Source organism: Crocodylus siamensis, chromosome 13 (genome assembly GCF_052110815.1).
Source record: "Crocodylus siamensis isolate JL-2025a chromosome 13, ASM5211081v1, whole genome shotgun sequence".
Taxonomy (NCBI): domain Eukaryota; kingdom Metazoa; phylum Chordata; order Crocodylia; family Crocodylidae; genus Crocodylus; species Crocodylus siamensis.
The window spans coordinates 28,194,375-28,206,902 of NC_143407.1; the positions used below are offsets into that span (position 1 = coordinate 28,194,375).

Sequence of the window (12,528 nt, forward strand, 5' to 3'; positions counted from 1 at the left end):
GCAAGCAATCAGAGAATGGCACCCATAAGGACAGGCTACACTAATAGCAAAACAATGACCATTCACATAACAAGTAGCTGTTACATCAGTGGTCTAGCTGATTCTTTATTTCACACTTCTCATAATCTTCCTATTAGTTTTTTCTAGAATTCAGAAGCCAAATTACACTTGGTATTTTTCCTACCCTGCATCCCTAAAAATTAATCATGCTTTTGGCATTTCACTTACATTTCAAATTACTTTGATGGCATTTATAAGAAACCTACGTTTCAAAGGAAATATATATGCTGCTGAAACATGCTTGGCCTGCAAAGTACTTCAGTGCCTGACAGAGTGCTGGACTACTGCCGCTGTTATGATACCAACAGTAGTTTCAGGGCCTTTTATCTATCATTTGTATGGATAGAGAAAGAGTATGAAATTATGACAGAGTTGTTTTATGTTTGTTTTCTGTAACAGTTCTCTAGAAATGTACTGCAAGGACCGCTCCGCTCCTGAAAACCAGAAACGTCAAGTTGTTCTAAGGGAAGATCTTTCCACGTTTATCATGGACATATCAGTTTGTCTCATATAGAAATTGTTTATCTCAAAGCAAGGAGGAAAAACAGTCCTCCCTGCTACTCCAACTCTGAGCAATAGAAATAAAGATCTCTACAGCTTTGACAGGTGTTTTAATGAGTCAGAAAAAAAATAAGGCAAACTGTTCCCAGTGCCGGGGCCCCTTCACTGTCTTCTGTACATAACAAGACATGCTACTCAGTGTGGGATGCTACATTAGGGTTTTTGCTTTCCTTGATGAACATTATCAAGGAAGAAACAGGGGATTGGGAAGAAACAACCCTGTGCAATTTGTTCTCGCTGTCAAAAATTTCAAAGCGATGGGACCATGACAAATACTTTCATTTGCTTTTTGGAGAGCTAAATGCTCTTCTAGGGGCTCTGATATATTTCCCAGCTCTTACTTGCGTCACTGGGGAAGGTTGTAACAAGAGCAGTAGCAGAGCCCCTAGGAATCTTAAAACAAATGGACATGGCTTTGTGGGATATCTGTTAAAGCATATCAAAAAAAAAAAAGACTTAAGTCAACTCTATTAGGGAGAGAACTTGCTGGGACACAGCAATTGCTGAGACTCAGCAACTTCTTGTTACAGAAAGAGAGGAGTCAAATTCTGTTCCATCCGATGCCTGTTTCCACACATCGGGATAAGGATCCCTTACCTTTTGGTGAGCTATCAGGAGGCAGTTGGAGTGCTCATGCTCGCACGCGATTTCATAGTCAGGAAGAAGCTCGGCTAACTCCTGAACAAAATGCACCACTTCTTCGTGCCAGGGGACGTTGGCCATGGTTAAGTTGCTGGCTGAGCTTTCTCCACAGTAGGTCACGCCCTGTTGAAACATTTTGAAGCTGTTATTCAGCACCTGTGTCACCAGTTCATAATTTTAGGGAAGCATCGATGCATATTCTTCTCAGCAAACGTTGCAGATGAACATCCATTTCATAACAACTCCCCATTACCTAGCACAGTTTGCTCTGGAGAGGGAAGAACAGCCTGATGACAGGGATGTAGAAGAGTGAGGAGAGCATCCTTCCCCTACCAAAGGCTCAGTCAGCATCATCCATGTTGAGCAAACGAGTTTCCCTTTTTGTATAGCTGGGAAGAACATCCTCCTCCCACCTCACAGGCTTTAATGCCCGAGAGAGTAAGGGAAAAAGAGCAGCCAAATAATAAAAGTCCAAAAGGCTCTATGACAATATCCCATTCTGGCCTTCCCATATTCTACAACTGTAAAGCACCCCTGCAAACACCCTCTAAAATTCACGGTCTTTGTGGTAAAAACTCTAGCCTCAAAAAACCTGCAACATGGCACAGGAAGAAAGCAGAGATGCCCTGGGCCTTGACATCTGCAAATCTCCTACACTCATGTAAATGAATTCTTGACTCTTGCCCATATTCCAAAGTGTGCTGAAAGGAGAACTGACTGGTCACGTAGTGTTGGTGCTCCTCATTTCTATTGTTAAATGTAATGCCTAAAAGCATACCCACTACCTTTATACTATTCCTTTTTTTTGTGTTGGCCATAGAAGTGTTCTGTGATCTTATCTAAAAAGAAGGATAGACCACACAGCCACAAATGAATGTGGAGAGAACTTAGAAGATCCCTACTTGTCTTCCACAAAGTCTCCACATTGAAAGAACTGGAAACCATCTTATGTTGCTGCGTCAAACGGTGACAGATAGACCCATTTAGACCCAAAGGCGTTTAGGGCTGGGTTTTGACCTTTGGGCTTAGCTTAAGCTGTGGTCAAAACTTGCACCCAGTTAAAGGGGCGTGACGGAAAAACACTGTCCCTGACTGAAAATGAATCGGGAGGTTAGCTAACTACATTGAATAAATATAGTCTGGACAAAAAGGGAACAGACAGAGCAAAACCTACCCCCACCTAAAAATGGAAAGATTACCATAGAATGGAAAATTCTAGTTAAGAGTGACCATATTGGGCAAATGGAAGCAAAATTATTAATACACATTAGGAGGACAGCTTAAGCTAATTTTGTGTAGTAAGAAATGCAAGCTATATGGTATATGAAAGAGGGGTGAGAGATTGTACCCTTTGAAACCTACTCCTGAAAGATCTGGTCACGGATCCAAGATTCAGAACTCAGACGGCGTCGGGAAGCCTGGACAAGATTTCACAGACTGATCACCCGGGGTCGTTGCGTTCATTAAATTTTGGGGTGGCGAGCATGTTGTATTGCTTTTGACTAACTATAACACTAAACTTGTAACTGCTATGGGCTAATACATTTGTTACTGGTTAAGGGGTAACCATGTCCTAGTTTTGGAATTAACACTCAGTACAAGGCCCAATTTAACATTACTGCACGCCACCAGAGACTTTTTCAATGACGACAAGTCAGCAGGTAGGTCGCTGGTAAATTGCTTTGTTCCCTTTGGGTAACTCTTTGGGATCACAAGCATCTCACTCGCTACTTGCCATTTCTGCATAAATATTTTCCTACCTATTTCTGGTCTTTGCTCTCCCTGACTAGTCACAATAAGATAACTGATAGGGAACTACAGAACACCACACAGACAGAATACTAACATGAGCAGCAACAACTAAACCTGAGAGATACTGTGCTGGAGGGCTGAAAAAGTGAAGGCTTGCTGCAATGGGTAAGAAAGTGAAAAGCCCTCCCAAGGCCAAAGCATGCACTCTCATTTTCCCTAATGAATCTACATATGCTTCACGATAAATAGGATTCTTCATGCCTTGAAATGAATAAGAAGGGAAACAAAAGGCTTGTAACTCCATTAGCAGGCTAATGACCATGCCATAACCAAGAAACCTTCAAAGACTAAACATCCTTACTGCAAGAATCTTATCTTCTTCTAATGTTGCTACACAAAAATGGAGTATTTTCACACTTGTGGAATAAATGTGGATTCAGAATTCCCCTTAAATAACCAAAGACATGGGACCCATAGCACAGAGAAACAGATTGCTTTGCCAGTGAACAAGAACCAACAAAACTTAGAGGAAAACAGACTCAACCGATCCTAACCATGTTACCTACTGCCTGGAGCTTCCCAATGGCGAAAAAAAATCATGCCATTTCTTTTTCTCTTGGTCTAGGCCCAAGCAAGTTACTGCCGCCACAGGACAGAGAATGAGCCAGATGTTGCTTGGTCCACTTGAACTGAACTCTGTGTCTTCACAGAAGCAGGACCTCTCTGCACATGACCTATTCAAGGACATATCCAACTGGCTGGCGTTGCACACTACCGTCATAGATAAAAACAGGGCCGGAAGGGACCTAAAGAAATCTTCTAGTCCAATTCTCCTCTGGGCAGGATCACCTCTGTCTAAACCCCACGCAACTTTAATCTTCACACGAGATCTGCCAATGATAGAAACTACGGTGAAGATCAGCCTTCAGCAAAGAAATGTATTACAATTAAGAACAAGCAAGTGGAAGATCTGGTAACAAACACCAGCATTGAGACTCTGTAGAAAAGAGAAAGCTTTTTAAATCACCTTTCTTGGGGGGGGGAGAAGTGTGCAAAATGTCTCCTAATCTTCTGTGCAAAAACATGAAGTGTGAAATGACTCTCGAGACAACTGAGCAAAACCGTTCAAAATTCTAAAAGGGGAGCAAGGGGTGGATGAAGTGTAACCGTGAAAACGATGATAGTGGCAAACTGCATTTTAAGCTCCTCAAAAGAAAAACACTGCTTGTAAGCACACAACAAGCAGTGATAGCTGGGTTTCAAGTCCCAAATCCTGAGGTTTCATGGAGCCGGCTGCCCACTTTATTTAAAGCAAGTGCAAATCGCTTGCAACTCTACTGAATTCAAGGGAGTTATATTTATAGAAAAAGGAATTGAGACATTGCCTTTTGATAAAGAAATTTGGAAGGGTTTTGATTTGCTCTCGTGTGTTTCTTATGAAAGAGGCAAGGATTTTTGTGGGCGATATCTTCTGATGGACCAACTGCACAGCTGGAATAGACTTAGATAACTTTTCAAATGCAGCACATTCTTCTTCAGGTCTTTTTTATGCAGTTATTACTCATTTACTATGCTGTTCAATTCTTTGACATCTGAGCAATTCACATTCTTCACTGTATTCATCAACACAGCACCTAAGGAAGTACAGAACTACTACTACAACCATTCCACAAATGGGGACACAAAGCACAAAATGATTAAGCCCGAGATGCACAAAGGTATACAGACATTAACTCTTACTGATCTCAACTGGGGATTTAACCCCTGGATAGGAACTAGTACGCCTAACATCTGTTCGGATCTGAGCTTAGGTAAATGCTTAAGTTTATACAGGAAACCAGCAGTGGAGAAAAGGCTTGAATCCAGGTCTCCCAAATGCCAGACTATCATCTTTTTCCTGCCACTGGCAGGGGGATGGACTTGATGGTCCTTTGATGTCCCTTCCGACCCTAGCATCTATGAATCTTATCCAGTGGTCCCTTCCTCACTCTCAATGCCCAACCTTTCTAATTATCCCTTGCAATTTTCTTGACTTCACAGCTCAGAAATACTCCTCTGACTTTCTCTGGTTCAGAAGCAAAGGAAAGCTATTATAAACAGTGGTGATGCAAAATAAAGATCTTTTCTTCCCTCTCTTTCCCCCATTCTCTTCGTTTCCCAGGAGTATGGACAAGAAAAAAAAATCTGAATTGCTCAGTTATATGAGCACACAATTTAAAAGGTACCAAACAGACTCCTATTACAACAAATCACATGGCTCAAAGACATGACAATCCCGTCCACATCTGTATTTTGAAGCCTTTGTAACTGAGACACAAACCTTGGCTCAGAGGTGAAAGTAGAAACACAAAGCCTTTGCCAGATGAAATATATATATTTTTAATACGATAAAAGAGTTCTATTTCTTCTGCCAAGCACATTAAACCCGGACTTATACATTTCAAAGCCTGTTTTGTAGTTCTCTAGCCCAAACCTGGCAGCATTACTTACACTGAGACCACCAGTTTCAGTGTTTTACATGTTTTATTTGTGCTGTCTATATGAGGTTTTTTTTTTAAATGCAGAATACTGAATATGCCACTCCCACGTTCACCCCGCCACCCCAAACTGAGTGGTATAAGGGTTTTCAGCAGCAAGGCACTGGAGGCCTGATCCTGTCAGGTGTTCAGTGACCTTGATTCTCAGCAGAAAGAATTAAAGTCAAGTTCCCCTACCAGAATAAGCTTCTAAGCATGCAGGAAGCAGCCTTGGAAAAACCAAGTTAGGAACCAGATACAAGAATAAAGCACTCTGACTAAATGGTTCAATCATGCAAGAAGCTAAGCTCTCTCATTTCCTACTGAATTCAGGAGACTCGGCATCACTCAGAAGTTGCTGGGCATCTTGCGGGATCAAACCGTAAGTGTAGAAGACAAGAGATGGGGGGAGGGGGAGGGGGAGGGGAAGGTGGAAAAATCAGCGACTCCCTGCTCAGGTTAAAAACAAATAGCATTTTAAAAAGGAAATAATGTGTTTAAATTCTCCCAGCCATTGCTTATCACTTATTATCAACTCCTCTTGCTAATAAACAAAGTACCTGAAGAGAAAGATTCAACTGCTCTGTTGACACACATCTAAAAGATTGATCCTGTAAGTCCTCTGTCACACAACTCCTGATGGTATTGGAGACTAGGAAATCTATTAGGAGGTATTGAAGACTACGATCATCCTTGAGCTATCTTCATTAAAGAATCTGCTGTTAGTTCACCTTTTTGTACTTAGACCAATATATAGTATTTCTCAGTGCTGAACATTTACTATATATTACACACACATGCAAAGCATTTGCTATAGCAGGGCACACTATTCAGATTATTCTGACTTTGTCTCAAAGGTTAGGAGAAACACTGCTGACATTTGTAGCCGATTGACCAACATGTGACAACTAGAAAGCCCAGCATACTTATATGCTTGCTTAAATGTAGATTGTGGCTTACATATTCTTTCAGTAAAATCCATCAAGCATACACAAAACTAGTTTAGTTTGTCAAATTGCAAAATTGGCCATGCACTCAAGGTAAAAACACTTGCAGTGCACTTGGCTCTGCTTCCGAATAAATCCCAAAGTCTCTTGCAACTCCCACTGGCAGCTTTATCATTCTTACTATCCAAACAAGGTATCTGATTCTGGTCACAAATGCTAATCATGCAAGTGCCTTTAGAACAGACCATGCACAACTTTATGGATGATGATGTTTGGAGTTCTCACGCATTTCGCTGGGAAGAACACTTCCATTCTTTTAAAAAATATAGTTGCATCTGCAAAATGTTTATGCCCCTTAGTCCTTTAATATTACACTCAGGACCTAATCCTGCTTGTATTAAAACTGAAGATGTCATGACCAGCAGTAAACAAAACAATGTCTTTACCATGTAAATGCCTAAAAGGTAGACAACGTAGCAGAATAGACTCATACACTGATGAAAATGTTCTTAAGAAGAAACGGAATCACATTAATTAGGATGTGCATAAGTTTCGGTAGCAATTATATTTCACATTTTTAATTTATGGCAGACCTCCTCCACTAATCTGCAGAAGTGAAGGTTATTAAGGCAGCGTATCGTATCTCAATGGCAGCGAGGTAACAGGTGTAAAATAGAAGACACACTGGGGGAGTGCTGAACAGGAAAGTACATTAATTTAACCCTGCACTGAAAGTTGGGAAAAGATTTTAAATGTGCTTGTACTAAAGCAACCAGCCACGCAAATAATGGGATATGCATCTCAAAGGTTCAGCTGTATAGAGGCAGCTTTGTATAGCAATATTTTACTCTCATTCATTATGCAGATTATGATTTGAGCAGCATGAAAAATGTATAACTAGAGAGGGGAAAAATTCCTAGGAAGCTACAACATGATTCATTCCTTTAATAAACTTCAAAGATATCATTTACAAGCAAAGAAAGCACAGAAGCAAGTGGAATAACCAAGCGCTTGGATGAATAATTAGTTCTCACACACAAATCAATGAAAATCAACTTAGCAGTGCGCACTACAGAAGCATGGAAACATTCAACTTCCCCAGCTTCTTTAAACTTAAGTTAATTAGCATTGTCAATGTGGCTTAATAATAGTTGATGATTAAGTACGTAGTTGATTATGGCAGTCTCACGTTTGTCAACATGGTATTAAGACAGTTCTTACTAAGAAACATTTTTTAAAAATAAGAGGATACAGTTGTCTTATACACAGTAGCTCTTACATAAATTTATTTGTAGTGGAAATATCAATGACACCAATCTGTAATTAGTCCTGAGTTGGCATGTTTTCAGCCTGCTAACTATACTACAAAAAGTTTTCTGATAAATAGCCTTCAAAAGCCTCTTTAAAAAACATCTTAAATGGTCTTGGTAAAAACATCTTAAATAATCTTGGTGATATGCATATAAAGCCAGAGTAACGTCTTCAAAGTCTCCATGGATTTTCACACTGGTTTAATGAAGCAAAGTTTTCACCACATTTTTTTTTTTAATACAAATCACTTGTGCTGAGCTGCTTATAACTGCAGTGAGAGAGAAATACCTTAACAAGAAAAAGAAAAAAAGCCTGTGCTGACTGGTTCTCAGGAGGACACAACAAGAGTCTCTACCACTTCAGTCTGGTTCCTTACCAAAGGCCTGAACAACTATTCTATTGCAAGCAGCTATGGAGCAAGACAGAGTTAACTCAAAGTGGGAGTTACTCTGCTTAGTCACTGAAATAAACTTAAACATCAATGTAATTGTTATGAACCAGAGAACTTGCTTTGCTTCCAACTTTCCGCTGATTAAAATTCATTAAACTGAATTCTGTGCAAAATGACAAGAGAAGAAAGGGGCGCTATCAAAGTGTCCCTGATCTATTGTTAAGTGACAGGATCTCTGCTTTTAAAAAATTAGACCAGTCTTGACCTATGGCAAATGTCTTAAATTGCCCATTATTACATCAAATTCCCTGCAATAAAAATGCATATTACTTGGACTTCAATAATGTTTAAATTACACAAGGAAGCTGTAATGCACATCTAACACCTTGCCAAAATAGGTTTGTTTGCTTTTAAAGGGGTTTTCAAGTTGATTTACCAAAGGGCATCAGTTTATTTGTGTCAATTATATCTGAAAAGCCAGTAATGGAACTGCTTAGTCATGCATTGTAGCTACACTATTTAACGCAAGTCCTTCAGATGTCACACACTTGGAGGTACGTTCTGATCTGTTCTACCTGTGAAAGCCTTGAGTAGCTCCTTTGAAGTCCGGGTATTTAGTAAAAGACTAACTTTGTGAATGTGGGCTGGTTTCCTTTTTAAAAACAGAACTGTATCACTATTTTTAAAAAAGGGCACAGATATTTAGAGAGATCAAATGAACATACACGATCCAAATCTCTTTCTATCCCTACACTGTTTCAACCCAATAGAAAGGGCTCTGGATTGGAAGTCAGGAGATCAGACACTGACTCATTGTGGGACATCCCTCAAAAATAAAAAAAGCACTCTAGGCCTCCATTTCCCCCACTGTAAAGGAAGAATGATGATGACGGTCCATTTTTAGGCAGCGTACAGATTCAGGGATGAAAGATGCTAGGTAAGTTGCATTATTTATTTCATTAAGGTATTGATTGATTTGGTATTTAAACCTTTTCTTTACATTATTCACATTGTGAACTCCCTGCCCAACTATATCTGAAAGGATTTCAGATGGCTAGTCTTATTTCCATGGTTTACATTTACGGCTTACTTCAAACACTACACTTTGCTTAGACAATGAAAATAAATTAGTTTTTGTTTGGTTTCGCCCCAGGCAAGTACAACACAACAATGCTTCAGCTGCAAAAAGTACAAGCAGGATATTCCTGTTTTAATTGCTCCTCCTCCCCCATTTCATGCAAACAAACATTTTTCCTGAAGCTAGGCTTTCTTAAAAGTCACTTAAAATTTTCAGCCACAACTATGTGAAAGGGTTTCTTGGAAATTATTTTTCTTTCAAATAAAACCTCATTTGAACTGATGTACCATATTTACTCATGTACCGGGCACAGCTTCCCCTCCCCTCCAAATCAGTCCTCCAAAATTGGGATGTGTGGGTTAAACAAGAAAGCTGATTTTTCTTCACTAGAAAAAAGCAGAGTAGAATAGAACAAGTGGACGCTAATTTGTGGCTGTCGGGATGGCTGCCACTTCTCCCAGGGGCTGAAAACAGGATGGAGCCCAATGCTCATCTTCTCATATCTGCCGGTGAGCCATTATCTTGTGGCTCATAAACCACTGCACTGGCTGAAGGCAAGTGAGCTGCTGCATGCAGTCTGTAGCATCTTAACGAGGCTTGTGGTATGGAAACAACACTTGATTATTTACAGAAACATATATAAAAGGCTATTTAGGGGAAAGAAACAACAGTCATACTACTGCCCTCGCATAGGTCTAAGGCCTATAAAGGTCCTACTGCCTCACCCAGACTGCCACAGTTCCTGGACCCTGCGCTTCCAGGACTTACACTATATACCACAGTCAGCCGTGACTCTAGGAAATCTTCTTTCCCTACATTCTGCTTTCCAAAAATAAGGTTTTATTTGGGGTTTGTGGTATGTAAGAAAATAGGCTGTGTGCTTGATGTTAAGCATTTGACTACCGCATTGACTCCAGTTGAACGAGTTCAACTCAGAACTGTTCAGCCACTAATACCTGAAGGGCATGTAGTTGTTCAGAGCCTCGAAACGAAACCAAACCACAGGACAGGCAATGATGACACTTCCCATCCCTACCTGGTACATCTACACTGAAGCTCATGTAGATATAATTGATCTAGCTTTGAACTAGCTAGTTTAGGTATGGGTAGCAGGTTAGCCATGGCAGCACAGATCACAGCACTGGTAAGGCCACTTAAGTATTTCTCCAGTTTTCTCAAGTTGACTTTGTAGACCATATTGTGATCCAGGCTCCCCCACTATCTAGACCCAAGCTAGCCTTGGTATGCCTACACACACCACTGACACCTGTTTAACTGCATTGTAGACACAAACTTTGTCAAGCTCAGATTCATACTGAAATTCTGCAGATCATGGCAATAGGTTAGTGACTCTTCAAGCCCGAAGATTATACATCGGTTGGTTGTTTTATAGCAGTCACTAGAATAAGTGATTTTTAACTTTGTCTTGTCTCCATCTAAACGTGGACTGGAACAGAACCAAGTCTCTGAATAGCTTTTTGACAGGTGAAAGCAATCAACTTTTGCTTCTTGTAATTACAAACTCATTAGAGAGGAGCTAATTTTCCTCTATTTTAAACACTTAAATAATCTTTAATGTTTAATATGACAAGGATGAGCAGAGAGGGGCAGGTGCATCTCCTGTTGGCCCTTGCTTGCCAACTTATTAATTGGCCATTTTAATTTCAAAGCAAATCTCAGATCTCAAGAACAAGGATTATAGCTCCAGAAAGTCCATTTTCTACTTTTTACTATTCACTGCCCATTAGTTCAGCAGCTCCAAAGTGCTGATCTGGAGATAGGGCTGTAGAATACAAATAGGGACAAGTGGGTCAAAAGGCTTTTGCAATCCCATGTAGCAAGTCTGAATCTCATTTATATTTAAGGTAAGTATAAATGAGAAAGAAAGCCATTTAAGGTAAGTTCCTATCACTCAACATACAAAATCCCATGAACACTTAATGATCATCTTTAGCATACCGATTTGTAAGGAGGTGGAGGGAAAAAAAATCCACGTCAAAGTTGTGCAAGGGTGTATAATGAGCATGCTTGCACACAAATTATCTTAACACTGTTGACATTTTGGAGAGAAATGTCCAAGGCATGATTCAGTTATGCAAGGACATAGGTACAATTAAGACCACTTGTTATGTGAATTGCAAGGCTATTAAGAAGAGTACTTCATTTCTATTTACTTACCTCACTTCCACCCCTGTAGCTTCTGGTGCAGTTTTGACTATTAATCTATTACACTGCCTCCCTTATATTTGGAATGGATTATTTAGTATCTAAAGACCCAAACCATTACTACATTTCACATAGCCTTCCCTAATGTGCTTGATTTCAAAGACAAAAACAAATCACAAAATCGAGTAGGCCTATTACACTGCAGGCTTTCTAAATAACAATCTGGTAAAGCCCATGAACGTTACAGACAAACTGAATATTTTGTGGATTAAACACACAAGTCAATTTTGAATAGAGGGTAAATAAATACACAGTATTTCTGTTTGTTGTATCAACCTCTTCTATTAAGCTCCACAAGCCCAACTCTCCCTTCATCCAGGTTCATAGTAGGTACCAAGTTCTTGTAGTATAAATGTCCATTACGATCAAGCCCTTCACCTGGGTTCTGAAGCAACAGATTAGCTATATTCGTTTTAAATTAACACAATTTAATTTCAAGCATTTAACCAGAAAAATCCCACTTGTCTTGTTCAGTGGCAGATACTTTACGGAACCTAATTGTTACTCTTCTCTAAATGGAGACCCAGGTTCCCTTTCCTTAACAACCCATCACATCAAAGTAAGCAGCAAGGGACAGGGGTGCAGAGGTTAGGGTGGGAATGTCCCAGGCATGTATTTGCTTTTCAAGTATGCTTCAAAAAAATCCTTTTGAAGAGATTTTGGACAAAGCTCCCATGTCAGAATGGCCATGTACATCCTTTCTTGGATGCCACTTACTGAAAGTCCCGTGGCTGCACTAAAGGACAGGCCTGTATTTGTGTCAACAGGAATGACCCCAAGAGTTTAGACAAAAAACAGCTCTAAAAATGCATAAAGCAGTACCTACCCAGAAACTGCAGAAAAAAAGAATTAGCTCTGTGACTGGAGTCCCTAATCCAAACACATCACAGCATTGAATGACATCTTTGCTGACAGAAGCTTAACATTTGACTTGCTGCATTTAATACAGGACTTTTAGCAATACCACTTGGCTTATGCTTTTGGCTCAGACAGCCCAAGTTCATCTTCACAGTATCTTGCTGACTGCAGTAGGGTGGCCACAGG

At 40.0% G+C, this 12,528-nt stretch overlaps 1 protein-coding gene across 2 annotated transcripts in view; it reads right to left on the reverse strand.

Annotated features, from left to right (window-relative positions):
- Window positions 1-12,528, reverse strand: part of LOC149854125 (S-adenosyl-L-methionine-dependent tRNA 4-demethylwyosine synthase TYW1-like) — a 133,324-nt gene that overhangs the window by 15,517 nt on the left and 105,279 nt on the right. For both annotated transcript variants that reach the window (XM_090025008.1, XM_090025007.1), the window contains exon 15: window positions 1,219-1,386. In XM_090025008.1, coding sequence (XP_089881134.1) covers window positions 1,219-1,386 — 168 coding nt within the window. The remainder of the gene's footprint in view (window positions 1-1,218; window positions 1,387-12,528) is intronic.